The 18731-nt window shown below is 37.3% G+C and overlaps 1 protein-coding gene across 9 annotated transcripts in view; it reads left to right on the top strand.

Moving 5' to 3' along the window:
• The window catches only part of MAPK10 (mitogen-activated protein kinase 10), a 188435-nt gene that overhangs the window by 76558 nt on the left and 93146 nt on the right, over positions 1-18731 (top strand). For 6 of the 9 annotated variants that reach the window (XM_075751348.1, XM_075751343.1, XM_075751341.1 and 3 more), the window contains 2 exons: positions 1688-1759; positions 14140-14309. In XM_075751348.1, coding sequence (XP_075607463.1) covers positions 1694-1759; positions 14140-14309 — 236 coding nt within the window. In that variant the 5' untranslated portion in view covers positions 1688-1693. Of the gene's footprint in view, positions 1-1687; positions 1787-14139; positions 14310-18731 lie in introns of all 9 variants that reach the window. The other 3 variants (XM_075751346.1, XM_075751345.1, XM_075751344.1) reach the window with 2 other exon arrangements.

The following is an 18731-nucleotide window of genomic DNA, read 5'->3' as shown; positions in this document are numbered from 1 at the left end:
GGCAGCAATCTCAGACACTGTAACGTGATGCAGAAAAGGTTATACAGTTGCTTTCATAACAGGATTATTCATTCATTCATTAAAAATTAAATACACGTGGGACCACGTGATGCATTCAAGTTGGCAGGTGTTGGTGAATACTTTCTTGTAGTTTCTTAAGTCCTGATAAGTTTGTGTGGGATGAAGTTACTCCAGATTAAGTCTTGACTTATTTAGTGGCATTTACACTAGTTAGTTGATCGTACCTATTGAAGACAAGTGCTATAAGGAGGCACCTAGTTTCAGAATCATGGCTATATCTTAATGGAGTGATGCTTGCATTTTTTTGGTCTTTGCAATGAGCTTATATTTAAAAGAAAAACATAAAGTTCTGTATTATTTATCTCTTTACCTAAAAGTTGCTGGTTTTTTAATTGTACTGTTAAAAGGTTGGTTGTTTTTTTGGAGTCATACAGAAAAATCAATATGCTCCGAAGTCTTGTTATATAGCTACCTATTTCAGCCTGATAACATTACAGTGGGGTTTTTTCATTGATGTCCCATGATAGAATGCAGCTAGGAAAGGATTGGTTAGTCAGAGCTGAATGTGGTACTATGGAATTAATTTAAAACAGCTGTAATAGCGTACATAGGCAGGCCTGTCTAGTCTAGTGTATGGCTCCCTTAGCCAGGATCAGGTGCCTGTGAAAGAACCTAAAAATAGAGTGAGTGTATAGTGGCAGACTGTGACTCAGGGTTGTCTCAAATCAGAGGTGATATTTTTGAGGTTAATAGCCTTCAGCAGATTCCTTCTTATGTGAATTTGTCTGATCATACTACAACTTACGTTGACTTCTGACATCCACAGCAATGTGAGGCAGGGAATTTCACGGTCTGACGAAACAATGTATGAAGAATTCTCTCCTATTGCTGATTCTGAATCTGTTGTTTGATAACTTGATTTGATGCCACATACTTCTTTTATTAAAAAAAAAACCCAAACCAAAACAAAAAACCAAACCACAAACCAAAAACAAAACCAAAAAAACAACCCAAACAAACAGGGGAGAGTGGTTTCATTTTCACTTTTCATTATGCCACTCATTTTATGGATCTCCAGCATATCTCCACTCAGCTCTTTTCTAGGCTAAAAAAACTTCTCAGTCTGTGCAGTTGTTTCATGTAAGGAATCTGTATGTGCTTTGGACTCTTCTTACTACCCTTTTCTGTAACTTTTCTAGTTGTAAGATGTTAAGATGAGAACCAGAATTAGATGTAATATTCATAAAGTGATTGTGCCATGAATTTATACAGTGACATTATTAGTCTTTCCATTTCTATAAATTTCCTAATAATTATCAACTTAGGACTTGGTTTTTTCCTCCCCATAATAATAACTATCTCCCATTTCCAGATTGTTTAGAACATTACTGACCTGATTTTTATTGGTGAGGGAACATACAAGTGACATGATAAACTTTGAAGTAATGAATGGCACAGTTGCTGTAAAATTTTTCAGATTTAACCAAGTCATATTTGAAGCCATAACCTTGACAACATCAGAAAGAATTTACAGCCTATTTACAATTCCAACTGATTTCTGTTGTTCACAAGCTGGGTATCAACTCAGTTTGGTTTTATGATCCAAATGCAGATAGAGCTGCAGCAGACATACAAGATTTCTATGTTTACTTTTCTTTAATTGCAGGTATTTATGAGCCGCCATTTCTTGTATTATTGTGGTGAACCTACTCTGGATGTGAAGATTGCCTTTTGTCAGGTGTGTGTTCCTTACAGGTAAAACAAGGTACAGTATATACTTCATTTTTGCAGTTCATGCCATGATAAAAGAAAAAGTAGAAGTGAATTTCAGTAGCTTACTGCAAGTAACTAGTTATAAGAATGAGAAAATATATAAAAACCAGAAGACTGCATTGCAAAAATTTCTTTTTGTTTATTTTGTAGTTTGGTCTTAATGATTTTTAATTTTGTTTTGCTAAAATGTCAATTAATGTTCTGAGATTTTTTTTTTAAGTAAAAATAATAGCAGAGTTTGCAAACAGAAAAAATGTTGGCTGTACTTCCAATAAACGTAATGATGAATCAAACAACATAACTGTATGTACGCAGATGCTTTCAGAGAAATATGCAAATTAAAACTATTTTGTTTCAGCCTCTGTTTTTGTAGAGACATATCCTTTTACATTGTAGCCTGTGACTACAATTTTCTGTCCCTTAGTCTACCTTCACTAGAAGTGAAGGGAAGGTAATTAAAATTGTGGGGTTTGTCTTGTCTCCATTTGAACACCACGTGCTATGCAGGTTCTGGAGTCATGAGACTGTACTATAGCCAATTCTGTATTTCTGAATTACACTTGAAATTGTTTGGTCACAATGCTTGGAAGTCTACAAGGCTGAAACTAACTTTGTGATACGAAAAAAAAAGCATATTGATTTGTCCAGTTTTGGGTTCCCTTGGTTAGATTACGTTACTTAACATATATATATGAGTCACAAATTTGTGTGCATGTTTTTCCATCATGAATGAGAGATGACTTTCTTGCTCACTTCTGAGCAATGTTTTGTGTTTGAATTCTGTCTCGTCATAGTTTTGGTGAAATAGGACACTAGTAAACTAACTAGCTGGAGGGACATTAGGGATGTTCTTCATTTTTTGAGGGGTAAGGACAGTGCTGCATTCTTAGAAATGGAATTATGGTAAACACTGTTTTTTTTTTCTTTATATTACTTATGGGCCCCAAGTAAGTGAAAGTACAATTCTAAAAAAGAAAGGGCTATTACTTGTATGTAAGCATTTAACATAACAGTGACAGGTGTTGGGAGGTTTGTTTTGTGTTTTTTAACTCAGAAGTGCTAAATATTTGTTCTCCTGAGAAGACTGGCTCTGCACCTAGTAAATCATCAGCTTTAGGATGGATCTTGGCTATTTGGTTTGATAATCTGTTTAACTGTCTTCTCTGTCCTTTTTTATCTGCTGTTCTTCATGTGCGTATGTTTATCTAACTGGCTTAATTGTTCCACTGTTTTTGAGAGAAGAAAGGATTTTGTCAAACATAGTATTTTTGTAATTTTTTGACAGAGTTCACTTGCAAAAAAAATTGCAAAAATTGCAAAAAAGGTTTTTTCCTCAGATTGTATTAAAAAGTCATTATTGATGAAAAAGTTACTTTCACTGTGCAGAAAACAGTTTTTTGCATAGCTCTGCTTGCCAACTTTCCTCTCCCTTTTATTTGGACCAAAATAGATCTGTACAGAAACATTTCTATTTTACACGTGTAGAGGAAAGGTACTCTTAATTGCTTCCTTTTATGTTCAGTGCTCCTTTAGTCTTGGCATCAATCAGTGCGTGACCATGTATAGCCAATGCTTTCTGTGACTGTACTCCGGGTTCTGGATTTAGTGGAAACATGCTGCTGCAGTTATTCCTTTGGTGTTACCCTAACGTAATAAGAGGTGTTCAAAGGCACATACAGAACCAATGTATTTACAATGTTTTTATTAAAACACCACATTTCATATATGATGAAATCAACAGCATTTTGGATGAATATTTATCACTGAAGGAAGCTGATTCATGTTTAATGCCTACAGCAGGTACCCAAAGAGGGGTCATCAAATAAATACATACAAGAAACTTTGCAGGAAACAGGATTCTATCCTTCAAGCACTTGTCACACAAATACCTTTTCAAAGTCTTCAGATCTTCAGATTTATTCTCCTGAGGATAAAAGCATGTTCAGGCTTCATGTTAATTTATTCTCTCCATAAAGATAAGCCCTGATCCAAATAACAGTTAAGCACACAGCATTAAGTACAAGAATAGTCTTTAAATTAAGTGTTTTGTTGCATTAAGACCTTAGCTGTCATGGATGCTGTTCATTTGTATTGCATAGGATGGGATGTGGGTTATATCTGTATCCTGGTAATAATTTGTCCAAAAATCCAGAGCTTTATTTAGAGACTATTCAACAGTTTCCAGGTAGTAATGTTGTTTATTCTATGCGTATTCATAATGTTGATGTGGAAATCAAATGCCTTGTAATTTACTAGTAATTCTTCTGCTGTAAATATAAAGTTTGTTTGTACATTTGGGAAACTTCTATCTGCTGAATCAGTAAATCCAAGAGGTTCAGGAACTACTGTTAACAAAAGATGATGTGCCAGCAGAATGGTTATCATCAGCAAGAGGGAGATACTGCCACTCAAATCTTGAGGTGTCTACGTCTGACAAGGATCCCAGCATTATCTAGACAAGAGACCACAAAGATGTAGTTTCCAGTGAACATAATTCAACTCAGTAATTTTTTTCATGTGGTTCAACAAATTCAGAAATTATTGCTACTATATAAGCATGCAACGGATATCAGAAAAAGTCATTGTGGTATAGTTTGATCTGGCCCTGTTGATCTGTTAAGATGAGAGCCTCCAGTGATGGTGTACTAGAATATACAGTTTATCCAATGGACTGTTGCACTTTTGTAAACTCGTGTTTACCATGTAGAATAGAAGTCCTGCTCCCATTTGGAATTTGTGCATCACTGTGGACTTTCTACAAAATACAGAGTTGTGCTAAAGTGTCTTTTATAAACATACAATATTGAAGAGTACGTCAATGATTGTTAGAACTGTGGACATATTTTTCTTGTAATAAATATTTTGTGGTGATTTCTCTCTCATGGCCTAAAAGGCATAGCTTTATGTGCTATGAATGAAAGTGACATATACCTAATTATAGGCTGTTCCTCTTGACACAGAGCTTATGTCATTGAGTATGTTTTATATGAGGAAATGCTAATTCAGCAGGAATAGAATCTTAAGGTTTTCCAACTTAAGGAAAAAAGAAAAGCCCTTCCTGAGAAATACTTGGTAGCATAAGTGGGGTAAATATGCCTTCTCCCTAGCCTCATTTGCAGCATAAAAATACCTAAGTCTGGCATTACTGTACATTGCTAGACAAATCATGTTCTGGAACAGCCATCTTTTTTAAGGCTGAGGAAAAGGACATCTGCTTTTCCATTGTACCAGAAAGGTAGGACAAGATTTCTTTTTTAGGCTCATGCAATTTCATTAGACTTTTGTAAGGCTGATATCACCAACGAGTTTTACCTGTAAGATCCTACACATTCTTATTGAAGTACAGCGTAATGCAGAGTAGTATATTCTGAGTAGAACAGAATATTAAAGTGTAGGTGCTGAATAATAGCTAGCAACGTCTAAAGGATACTGACTGCTTCATCCATGTTTTCATTCATTTAGTTTTTCAATATTTTTTTGTTAATCAACATCAAGATGTGTATAGCCTGTCAGAATTTTCAAGTTTTCTAAACTGTAGCTGCATAGCATACCTTTATTCAGAATTCAGAATCATATTCTATGATTTTCTTTTTACTTGGACCAGTAGTCTTGAATTTTCTTGTCTTTGAAAAACACATCTTTGTTATTAGAATTTGTATGTCACAGTATTTCCACCATGCTGCAACAATTAATTTTTTTAACAGAAAAACAGAACATGGGATTACTGAGATGGGATATTGGGGACCTGGCCATGCAGGTTAAAAAAACCCTTTAATGTGAATAAGGAATATAAATTCACATGTTAATTCTTTGGTACAGCATCATCACTAGTCTTTATTGCCCAGTTTAAACAATTTCATGTCCCAGATAGAGTATGTCAGTGTTTTTGCATACCAAAATTGGAATTGGTGCTGCACTGATGCCACTGAAAGAAAACCTTAGAATGAAATTTTAGTTTGCATATTGAGGGTATTTTTGCAATCTTCTACTCAATTCATGCTTTTAAAAAAACCCAAACCAAAAAGATTTTTAAAATGCTTTAATTTCTCTCCAGACATCTTTTTTTCCCCCTGTATTCTGCTAGCTTTATTTCCACATCATGCTTACCTGTCTTGAACAAATATGTATAGACTTCCTAGATGCAATATTGCATCCATGACTGTTTAAAAATCACATGATTTTAGAAAACTTTTCATTTTGCAGACAGAAAAGACCAGCTTTATTAATTGCATTGTTCTCCATTGATTGGTTGATTCATCTGATCTGTTTTTTAATTTTATCCTAACTTTGATAAACCACTTTAATTACAACTATTCTTCTTTTCCCTTCTTTAAAAGAAGACATGATGTGTATTGGGGTATAGCATTTCTTGTAGTCAGTCTTCTTGCTGCCCTGCTTGGCATACTAGAAGACAGCTTCTTAAACAATACCTAGTATTTCAGTGTAATTCCAGTTTCCTGAGAAGTGTAAACCATTTGAAATATACTGTATTATGAACATATGCAATAAATAAAGAGGAGGTGTTAATCCCATCTTGTCTCTTCTATGCTCTTAACAGACTGTGCTTCTATGTTCCCTTTCACTACTGTTGATAAATTGAGTGTGTACTTTTCATTTCTTAGTGATGTGATGTTTTGGCCAACTTTCAGTGGTCCCATTTTTCTTTCCTAATCTTAATTGTATCTTGCTTCTTCCCATGTTATTGCTTCTGTTTTCAAATGTAGGGTCCCAGAACAAACTGATTAATATGAACTGCAGTGTTTCCTGTCTTCTCATTTCTCCTGGCTGCTGCCATTGTTTTCCTTTGCTTTGGACACAATTCCACCGTGTGTCTTTGCTAGCTTCCTATCTCTGGAGCTGTGCCTGAATGAGATGTTTCCAAACATCTTTACCATAGCTTTCTCACCTACTCTTAAATCTTTCTTTCCTGTATTTTTAGCTACATTTTCCATTTGGATCACTAAGTTCCTGTCCATAAAGAAACCTCACTTTCAAGGAATCTTTTCTCTCAGTGTTTCTTGATCAGTCTTCTCATCCTTACCTTCTGTGCTACAATGACCAGGGTTGGATGTTACCTGTAGGTCAGTGTTGAACTCTTCAGGCATCAGGGGAATGAGGAATCATTTTCAACTAGTTGTCTTGTTGTGTAGATACTTGCATATTGCTCATCTCTTAGAAGTCTGGCCTAGAATGAACCAGAGACCTTTGGGTCACAGTGACTTCTGAGTAACACATCATACTACAGTTACAAATGAACTACAAAAATGTTGTACCTGTAAGAAAGAAGCAATTAAAAGTAGTTAAAGCTCTGTGAACATGTGGAGGATAAGGGAAGAATATGTAAATAGTGCTTTACATTGTGTTTTGAGTAGATACCAAAAGGAAACAGAAGGCTGTCCTGCTGGTTCTTGTGTAATCAGAACTAGGTAAGAGCCAGTTCTGAAGCTGCTGGGTTTTTGGTATCTCAGTCAGAAGAGGTTAAATAAGGACAGTGTGTTTAAACAAACAAACAAACAAGAAACCAAAACCAACCAACACTTAGAATATTGTATATTCATATACTTCATCGTATTATATACTATATATATACTCCATACATCATATATACTCCATCTAACAAGATGTTTTAATATGAATGTTTTAATATGATGTTTTAAAATAGAGTGAACAAAGCAAATATAGTAAAAAGATCAATGATTAATCGATCAAGGTTGAGTTGTTTGCGAGGATCAGTTGGCTTTTTGGAAGGCTGACTTCATAAAGGAGGGTGGATTGTGTCTGAGAGCTGGGACAAGACTGCCGGAGAGATATTAAAAGAAGGCAGAGGATTAACCTGTTAAAAATCCCACTCAAAACACACTAAAATCAGGAAGACTAGGTGATAATACAATCCTTACAGGATGGGAATAAGGTGGAAGAATGGGGAACTGTGGTGTGGTGTGGCTGATAAAAATCTGTAATACTACACCCAAACACACACACACAAGATGAAAAAACTATTTTTTTAGGAGATTTGATCACTATCTATGGACCTTTGAGTTCAGGGAGAGCCAGAATAAGTGAGAAGCCTGGCTTTATGTTGAGAAAAATAGATAATATTTCTGCCATAAATATGGCATATACAGAATACACAATGAAAAATAATTTAGTAGACCTTTCTATGCAAAGATACTTTGTATTTCTCAAGTGGTGGCTTCTGTGGCTATCCAAATTTACACAGCAAAACCTGTGACCATTAAATCCAAAGCAGAGGGTTCATCCCAGATTTCTGGCACTTGAATCTTCTGAGAAGATTACAGCTGTACAAGTGGGAGGATAACCATTAACTTAATAGCGTTGTTGACTTATCAGATGCACACAGGTGAGCAGGGCTTGCCTGTATGTACATTTTTGGAGTTGGCAAGACTCTGAGGATTTTACCATGCTTCAAAATTTCAATTTTTATAATCTCAGCATCTGACTTTTCAGGTTAAACTGTAGCTTTAAGATACTATCCTTTCAGATCCTGAGGGAATCAAAGGCATCCATCTCTGAACTGTGCTGTCCTCCATACCAGTCTCTTTGAGATAGGTTGGAGACATGGGGGCCCCTGGGGAGCCATTGTGATTGCTAGGTCAGAACATTTTCTCTTTGGCATCCTGCTCATCGTGGGGCACTGTGCTAACTGCAAATTAGGAGTCAGCCTTTCAGTCTTCCATCTAATTCTTTTCCACACCTGCATTCACACATGTGGAGTCATTTAGTTGTTTTCAGTAGCCTTGAAACATAGCACCCTTAAAAATTGATGTGTTCCTGTAGGTATTTCTGTGTGCAGACAGGGAAGGATAGTAATATTGAGGTAAAGTTTCCCCTCGGCTGATGCCTGCAGATAGACTCTGTGACAGCACTCATCTTGGAAACGCAAAGGAGAGCAATTTAGCTTAAACTGCCATTAGCATGGTTTGTATTTATAAAAGCTAAGATGTATTGGATACTGAGCTGTAAGAAATTGTGATATTTTAAGGCTCATCAATAATAGGAGGAATGGTATTCAGGAACAAAGGTGTGTCAGTGAAATATAATAAATATATTTCTTCCATTGGGTAGAAATGGAGAAATAAAATGGGGTATCAGGAAACAATTCACCTTATAATACAGAAAATAACATCATTTTGTTTCTGTTGTGCTATTTAACCCTCTGTTTTGCTATCTATGCTGTGAAACTGTATTGGGGGCAGTTCTCTTTAGTATCTTTATCAATGATCTGGATGAGGGGATCGAGTGCACTCTCAGTAAGTTTGCAGACAACACCAAGTTGTGTGGGAGTGTTGATCTGCCTGAGGGTAGGAAGGCTCTACAAAGGGATCTGGACAGGCCGGATCCATGGGCTGAGGCCAGTTGTATGGAGTTCAACAAGGCTCAGTGCCAGATCCTGCACTTGAGTCACAACAACCCCAGGCAACACTACAGGCTTGGGAACAAATGGCTGGAAAGCTGCCTGGCAGAAAAGGACCTGGGAGTGTTGGTCAACAGCCGGGTGAATATGAGCCATCAGTGTGCCCAGGTGGCCCAGAAGGCCAACAGCATCCTGGCTTGTATCAGAAACTGTGTGGCCAGCAGGACTAGGGAAACGATCGTTCCCCTGTAGTTGGCACAGGGGAGGATGCACCTCAAATACTGTGTTTGGTTTTGGGCCTCTCACTGTAAGAACGACACTGAGGTGCTGGAGCGTGTCCAAAGAAGAGCAACAAAGCTGGTGAAGGGTCTAGAGAGCAAGTCTTATGAGGAGTGGCTGAAGGAACTGGGCTTGTTTAGTCTGGAGAAAAGGAAGCTGAGGGGAGACTTTATCACTCTCTACAACTACCTGAAAGGAAGTTGTAGCCAGGTGGGTGTCCATCTCTTTTCCCAAGTAAAGAGCAATAGGATGAGAGGAAATGGCCTCAAGTTGTGCCAGGGGATGTTTAAATAGGATATTAGGAAAAATTTCTTCACCGAAAGGGTTGTCAAGCATTGGAACTGGCTGCCCAGGGAAGTGGTTGAGTCACCATCCCTGGAGGTATTTAAAAGACACGTAGATGTGGTGCTTAGGGACATGGTTCAGTGGTTGTACTTGGCAGTGCTAGGTTAATGGTTGGACTTGATGATCTTAAAGGTCTTTTTCAACCAAAATGATTCTATGAAACAAAAAAAGGAAAAGAATACAACTTGTAGCTGTCTGTGAGGCAGTAAGTTTCACCAGATTTTTAAGTAATTGTTCTTTGAAAACAAAATATATGTTCTCTAAGCATTTAGTAAATGTGAGAATATCTTTTTCCTTCATCTCAAATGCTTGAGCCTTGACAGTTCATTTCCTTTCCTCCTCCCCAATTGTTGGGATAGTAAGCAAACATCATTGCAGATACAGCTATGCATTTATGTGACCCAACAAGTTTTCAGGTCTGAAAAACTTTTACTGCTCTTACTCTTAAATTTCTTAGTATGGAGGAAAGAGAATGGCACTAGGTATGTGTTAGAAGTTTTCAATTAGATATTGGAAAAAGAAAATAACGGTGCATGCATTTTTGTATATGTGAAATGAAAGTTAATTTCTGGTCAGTGTTGAAGCAATGTAATTCCATTGTCCAAATATTTATGGAAACCAAGAACAAATGGCACTTCAATGCATACTTTGTCTCTGAGGAATAATATGTGATGTTACACAGAGTTCTGAGAAAATAGATGTGTTTTGTTCAAAGTGAAAAGGATGGAGAAAATTGCTTTTGATTTACACCTGCAATGTTTACTATTACTTTGGGGCCCCAGTATTGTAGCTTGCCCAAGTTTATTTAAAGTTCACCTGAAAATTTATTAACTCAGTGAAATTCACTTTTCTATATAAGACCTATGTGTCTTTAGTATGACATCCTACAAAGTAAACCTGATTGCCATGTGTATGTATACCCTCCCTTTCCCCAGCTAATTCTTAATGAAGTACTAATTCCTAGTTTCTTAAGATGTCAGTATCAATCAAATTTGAAAGAACTTTGGTGTAGGTGTGTATACAGAAGGGTGTACACTGGAAATTCCTAGCCCTGTGTTCCTTTCTGCTGTGAGATAATCAAAGCTTTAACTTAAGCTGCTAGTACAGAACTGGATTTGAAGACTTTGCGAAGAACCTTTTAATCAGGGTTTGAAACTAAAACTAACATTGACATGCTCTATTAAGAGTATAAATTTCCTTGCTAATGGGAAAAGCTTTCTTAGCTTAATTTTAGAGTGAAACAAAACTGCCATTTCCTTGTCCACATTTAGGAAGTGGCTATTGTATCAACTTGGAGATGGTTCATGATCTGATTACATGTCATCTTGGTTTGGGGTCTGATCAAATGTGATTAATCCAATAATTCTGTTAATTCATTGATTTAGGGATTTGATTTAAATTACAATCATGACAAGGATAGTTATATCATTCATCTCTTGGAAGTAAGTAAGTAAGTAGTACTCTGGGCTTAAGTAGTAGGCTTACTGTGCTTTAATTTTGCTTATTTAGGCTTTGGTAAAAATCAGCAAAATACAGACAGTAGGGGGGGTTTTGTATTTTTTTAGCAGTATGGGTTTAGCGGGAGGAGGCAAATTAGTAGATGACCTGGAGACTGTTTGACCTGTCCACAAAACTAGAGGTGTTTGTCACTCAGAGGCAGCATTCTGCTTAGAGTGAACTTCAAATTAAATCAGCCCGTCTTGAATTTTTAAGTAATTATCCGTGTTGATATTTTCTATTAAAGATCCTTATGGCTCACAGATTAAGTAGATAGGCTTTGAGAAAAATATCATAAAAAGGAAAAAAAATCAAAGAATCTTTACCTTTCCTATGCAGAGACAGTTAGGAGCAGATTGTCATACGAACAGTCTGTGTTACGCAGAGGAGAGCTGCTCATCAGGACACTCGTGTGTTCTGACCAGGTCTTACTGGTTGTGGTCTTCAGTGTCCTGTTGATCAACGTCACTTTAATTGCTGTTGAAATGACTGAAGCAATTGCATATGTTAATTATCTGTATAACTGAGGTACTACAGAGTGGTGGTTCTGAGCTGTTTTAATTGATTTTTAAGACGTTCCTGGGTTTAAAATAAGCACCTGCTGGAACTGCAGTAGTTCAGAAATCCCGCTGTCATGCCGTGTGGGATTCCTGAGGCCAGCAGTTCACAGGGTCAGTCTAACTTAAAAGCAAGTAATTTTGATGTGCACCGGATTCTAAATGTAGAATGACAAAATATCTTTTCCCATGAAGCTGCATACCACATGAGGAACTGTTGGGCGGCTGGGGAGTGAGGATACAAACAAGTTATGGCAGGCCCAGCTCATCCAAGCCTTAACACAGTCATCTGGCTTGTTTAAAAAAGTCGCTGTATCTGTACTTCCAGAGGAGCTGGCTACGAGTCAGGCTCAATAAGGAATGCAATTTTTATGCTGACACTTTATATAACATTGGTTTCAGAGTAACGGATGTTAATGCTGCGTATCGTCTGCATTGTTCTGATAATGACATCAGAAAAAAACACACTGCAAATGTGTGTGTCTAGCCAGAGGGAGCTGTGATTATTTCCTGTCTATCAGGAGCATATTATTAAAATAAAGCCTCTCAGTTCCCGGTCTAGTATGAATAGCTGAGCTAGCCAAATTTATGCATCTCCACGTAATGGAAGGAGTTTTAAGACTAAGGCTAAACAGTGTGAATCGAATGCAGTCTGTCTTTCTTCACATGAGAAAAATTCAAACCTCTTTCAGAGTCATTTCATTGTCTGTAAGCTTGAATTTAGCACTGTGTCAATGTCCATAAATCTCTCACTTGCTGCGTTCGGAAATAAAAAAAAAAAGTGCCTTGCCCTGTGTCTGGTTAACAAGTAAATGTAATGTTGCTAATTGCTCTTCTGAAATGAGATTTTCTGTTTGAATGAACAGCTGCATTTATTAAAATGTTTCAAAGTCTCTAAATGAGGTGGTCAGGATTAACCAATGCTGTCCAATGACAATGGGCCTTCCAGTGAGATAATGGCCAGAAACAGAATATTAATTGTCCCAAGGCAAACGTGAGAATCCAAATTCTCAGCAAGGTCAGGTATCTGTTTTTAATGACCAGTTTTGTGGAACAAAGAAATTATGTCCTTTTAATTTGAAAAAATAATATTCTCCAAATTGACTTTATATTTTTCCCTGCTCCATCAAAATTCAACTTAGTAGTCCTTAGTCACATAACACAGTTGATTATTCAAATTTTTTGCAGGGGAAACAATTTATAACAAAGCAAATAATAAAATATAGAAACTGCATTTGTGAGTACTGAAAATAAATCCACAGGTAGAGAGAGGCAGGCACACAGTTGTTGAAGGCATTTGGAAAAGTCTTGACTTCCATAAGTGAATTGTCAACTACTGGAGGACAGATCTGTTGTAATATGTTGAACTGTGCTTAGTATCACGTAATATCAAATCCTAAATTACAAACACTAAATTCTGATTTTTATTTCAAATTATTATATACTTTGCTCCGTAGTCTTCAAGGAACTGAGCTTACTAGTAGTCAAAAAATGGTTATAATGTAACTTTCTGCATAGTAATTCTACAAATTTGGGTGAGGTTACAGCTCTGCAGTGCTAGCTTCAGCGCCACCATAAAAATTTTACAATAACCTGTCTTCGTGTCATGAAAATTAGCCTTTGCTTAGGACATTTGTCAGGCCACGAGAGCAACTCTTGTATCCTTAGGAACCCAGAACTTTGGAAGATCGCCTGAGCTACTGAATACTTTCCATGGTACTGAGCCATGTCAGATCAAAGTTCATCTCATAAACTGCTCTGTTTCTTTTGCAACTCCTGTTAAAAGGTTTTCAAGGCCTTTATCATACGCTCAGGGAAAGTTTTAGCACTCGTGAATAGATTTACTTGCTCTATCTGACCAATGATGAAGAGCCTAATTCCTATGTCTCTTGTCCCACTTCTACACTGATGTAAGTCTCGTTTTAAAATATTTATTGCAATACAAATGAGGGCAGAATCAGCATGAACGCATAAGCCAGTAGTCATAAAGCAGCAGTATCGGCAAGCAGATACCAGTAGCTGACAGTAACTGTGTCACAAGCATCAGCTGGAGAATTTGCTAGCTTCCTTTAAGTGGCTTTTTAAGGTTACTTCCTGGGTGAAAGAGGGTTTGATACAGTCTTTGAGAGCATTTGTGAATTCATGTAGATCTATGACAGTGAGCCTAAAATGCCAAGAATTTATACTGGAAAATTAGGCTGACTGTGTTTTATCAGTATTGTGATGTTTTACAAGCCTTGGTCTCTGTGTTTTTTCCTCTCCCTCCTCCCCTTCCCTTCTTCTGTACAACAGGGATTTGGGAAACAAGTGGATGTGTCATATATTGCCAAACATTACAACATGAGCAAAAGCAAAGTTGACAACCAGTTCTACAGTGTGGAAGTAGGTGACTCGACCTTCACAGTTCTCAAACGCTACCAGAACTTGAAACCTATTGGCTCTGGGGCTCAGGGAATAGTTTGGTAAGTATCAGCAGTTTTGCTTATGCTTTTAAATAGGATTTGCCTTTTGCATTTCTTCACAGTTTGCTAGCCACAGACATTGTCTAAAATTGCAAAAATAACAGTCAGGCAACAAGACATCCTGAGGCAGAAGGAGCCTAGTGGTTTGCTAATAAATTCTCCTGCTGGTGAGAACGATAGCACTAGGTTTGTTTCTCCATATAGCAAAATGTAACTAGCAAGGAAGCGGGAGAAAGATCTTATCATAACTGACAACTCTGGCGCTATTTCCAGAGGCAGTGCAAATAATATCCCAAGTAAAGCCTGTGATTTTAGTCTTTGTACACTAAAAGTCACTGAGAGCAATATAGAAACTTGTCACATCCCATAGCATTCTCAAGTATTCAGAATGGAAGCCTTTCGAATCAAGGTAACTGCTAATGTTTCCTTTATTTCTTAAAAGAGACGTTGCAATGATGTGAATAATTTGACCAAAAGACAAAAATTCAGTAGCTTTCCAAAGTAATACAAAAGGCTTATGAAATTCAAAATTATTATGTTCAAAAGCTGTGATATCCTGGTTGGCTTTGCCTCTGCATTTTTAGAGATGGCTCTTAAATTTCAGTGGCTTGTATTTAAATGACTCTGTGCAGGCATTTGTTACCTGTTTAATTACGAGGCATTAGGGTAACCAACATGATCTTTTATCTATAACTTGATCAGAGATTAAGTATAATTCCATCTGTCATCTTTATCAGTGGTCTTTTCTGACTTTGATATAGCGTGTGTTACCTTACATTTGGAGGCAGTGGTAAAGCAACAGGTTCCTTAAATCTAGGGGTAAGTGGGCTTCTGTAGATCATTGGCATTGGCACTATAATTGACAGCGTAACAACAATTAGCAACACATCTTTAGGTCTCAGTCTGTCACTTCCAGTGTTTAGTATACTTTGAGGCCACACAAGTCCAAAAATTGATCTAAATTATCAAGTACTTGATTTCATATCTTAGAGACAAAAGGGCTAAAGGTTAGTTTGAAAATCAGCTTTGGGAAAGAAACAGACTTTGTGTCGAGTACTATTAATGTTAATTTTGCACTTTTTGTCCACTTCCATATGTAGCAACAGATGTTCTTCCTACTTGCTATCCTCTATTCGTTTTACAGGAAAATCAGATTTTGTTGAACCTCTGTAACTGAATGATCAATTATGAGCAGCCAAACACCGCAGAAGTTAAGCTAAATAAAATCAATAACATCCTGTGAATTTGGCTTTCAGACTAAGAGTTGACAGGCAAAAATTAAGAATGCCTTAGGAAAGAAAATCAAATGATAAAACAAGTAAGTTGAAGTGAAAGTTAACACAAATTGCCTGAAATGGCTGAGCAGCAGGGAGAGGTCATAAAAGGCCTTTCATGGGTTGATGATACAGAAGCAGAAGTATTACATGATAGATAGGGAAGATAATGAGCATTTTTGCTTAGTAGGTGTTACGTTGTAATCTACCTGTCATGAGCCATAATTTACCAGAAATACATTTACAAACTATAAGCAAAGCATGAAGAATCAATGGTGAAGTGATAAATTAATGAAAAAAATTGTGAGATAAATATTTATAGTTTAGCTAGGGGAAGACAAGACATGATTAAAAAACCCCTTCATTATATTAATATTAATAAGTTTACATACTAAAGTAATGTAAGTTTCTACATTACATAAAACTTACAGTATTTAAACTATAGATATTTTGATGGATATAAGGTTACATCAAGAAAAAGCAGATTAATTTAAGGGAGAAAATATACTGAAAAACTGCCTATTTGTGGAGTGCTGCCGACTCTGGTGGGGGAGATATTTTGCTCTGCTCATCTTGTTCTTTTGCAAAGAGTACACATGAGTAGTGCCTCTATGAAAACAGAGGGAAAAACCTAGGTTATAGTTTATTTTAGATCCAGTGGCTCTGTTTATACTTAGTGACTTCTTGTTTGAGAAGCATAACAGATCTGGGATGCAATTTTGTCACTTAGTGCCAGAATTAGCAGAAGTGTAGGAGCTGAATAGGTGATTTCTCATTGTTCCCTCTACCAAGGGCGGACACAGGATGGTTCAGAGGGGTTTAGGCTCAGACTTCTCATAGCATGCACTATTTCTGGATTTTGCTTCCAGATAATTGTAGATAAAAGAACACTACCTGCTGGCTGGCTGGCTACCCAGCTACTGGAGATAGCTTTAGTGCATAGTGACATCTGTTTTTATGGAGTGATAAAGGTAGAGTTACTGGTAAATGCTAACTACCCTTTCAGGACTCAGCTGCTGCCAGCAGTTGCAGCCAGTGACCTGCTTCTTGACTAGTCTAAATTTTTGCAGCTTGGCAAGTGGAGTCCATGCTGTCTTCCCCATGCTGGAAGAGCTGAGCTCCTGATGACTTTTCTGCTTTGTCTAGTATACTTGGCCACACAACTGTAATTCCCACATCTTGAGAAAAAGGGGCCTATTTAACAATAGATTTTTCAATAATTTGACATCAAATCTCTCAGCACCGATCAGGTACAAGATATTCCATGCCAAGGACTGCCTCAGCACTAACAGAATCCACTTGCTAGCAACAGCTTCCTTCTTGGATGCGGGACCCCACGTGCCCAGCACGCTTGCTGCCTTAGCACCTTGCCAGATATACTTGGACAGGCAAGCTGTCTGCAGCCCAAGAGGTAATTGTAGATGCAGAGGGAGATGGAGGAGAGAAATTATGCTTTTCAGGCTACTCTGGAAGCTGGTGTTGCAGGGTTCCTAGGCAAAGCCACAGAGTACTGAAATCTTTCTCGTACAATTCTATAAATAGATGTCAACATAAGCAGGAGAATTTCAGTGGAAAATAATTCATGTCATGGAACAGAAGCAGGCATGGGAAGTGGGGAATGCGGTTATGAAAGAAGTTTGGACTTGATTTCACTTGATTATTCTGAAAATTACATCAAAGACAAAATAATTTTCTTTATATGGAAGCATTAAAGTTATTAATGTCTTCAGGAGTAGATAATTATTAAATTATGTGAAAAAGTGAAAGCCATATGGTGTGAGTGTTAGTTGTAATTGTCATTGTGCTCATGTGAAATAATTATAAACCCGGTGAGAAAGTGGTATTGGCTGTAGAGGTAGTCCATTCGGTATCTTTGGAAATTAATTGCAAGAGCTTTCAATGGGATTTGTGTTAACTAAGTTCACAAAATTATTTTTGCCAGCAGGAAGAAAGCAAGCTGCTTGGAATCTCTTGAGCAGGGAAGTTCCTCTTCACTCTGCAAAAACTACTCTTAATGGAAGTATAGTCTGTTTGCTCGCTGTACATCACACTGACATCTGTGAGAAAGACTATATAGGGTGTGTTTGCATAAAATCTTCATGTTGTTATAGGCATGATGACAATGGGACATAGCTGAAGCAGGGCTTGTAGTTTATTAGACCAAGCTGTAGTTGTAAAAACTATGCAGGCTGTTAACTACATGAGTTGATCTTCAAGTCTGTGATAGAAACAGAAAACGTCAAAGGTAAAATGAGTTGAGAACAGTTTTCTGAGTTTAATTAGATACACACCATTTAAACTACTGAGAGAAAAGATAGTTAATACCCCTCTGCAATTTTGGAAGGGAGTTGACAACTACCTTGTTTTACAAGGGGGAGAGAGAGAGACAGGTCAGTTTCAGCCTGTGGGTACAGATGGTTTAGATGAGGATGGAGGGAGAGGAATTCTCATGTTCCATAAAATCAACAGAAATATGCTGATGTTGGAGTGGGTGTTTCTTTGTGTTTTAAATGAATGCTTTTTGCCTGGAAGTAGGGCAATTGATCTGTAGGTTTTCTGCTGTGGTTTGCAAGCTATCATTTTTTATATTGCCTGTGATATTTTTGATACTGCCTATGATGTCTAGAAAAATTATGTTGTATAGGAGTATTTCAAAAGCAATTTGAAGGGGCTGTGATACTTTTTGAATTTATGACAGAAGCAAGGGTGAAGTCATTTTCCATGGCAGGTAGTGAAGACAGCACTTAGAGGCTTGAGGATACAAGTAATTAAAATCTTAGAAGCAGCTTATGAAGACATTTGGCCTGGTTTACACCCACTTTGGTGCCTATACCTCTGTGTATTATCAGGAGAAAGTGTTAGCTTTGAAGACAGAGTTGTCTGGGTGAGTATCAAATAGATAAGTCTGATGATGTCTTTCAGCTGAAAACCTGAATGTTTATCTTGCTCTTTTGTGAAGAGTGAAGACAGACTTTTGTGCTGTATGATGTTGGGATGTTGTCTAATGATATCAGCTAGACCAGAGGAGCGTTAGCTGGGAAGTGCTTTATGCTATCTAGTTTATGCAAGAAGTTTTTGTGTTTTGGAGTAATGTTTGGGGGGAGGGGAATGGAAGTAGGAATGATGGTTTGAGGATAGTTTTGAAGAG

Source organism: Balearica regulorum, chromosome 4 (genome assembly GCF_011004875.1).
Source record: "Balearica regulorum gibbericeps isolate bBalReg1 chromosome 4, bBalReg1.pri, whole genome shotgun sequence".
Taxonomy (NCBI): Eukaryota; Metazoa; Chordata; class Aves; order Gruiformes; family Gruidae; genus Balearica; species Balearica regulorum.
This window is presented reverse-complemented; position numbering and strand designations above follow the sequence as displayed.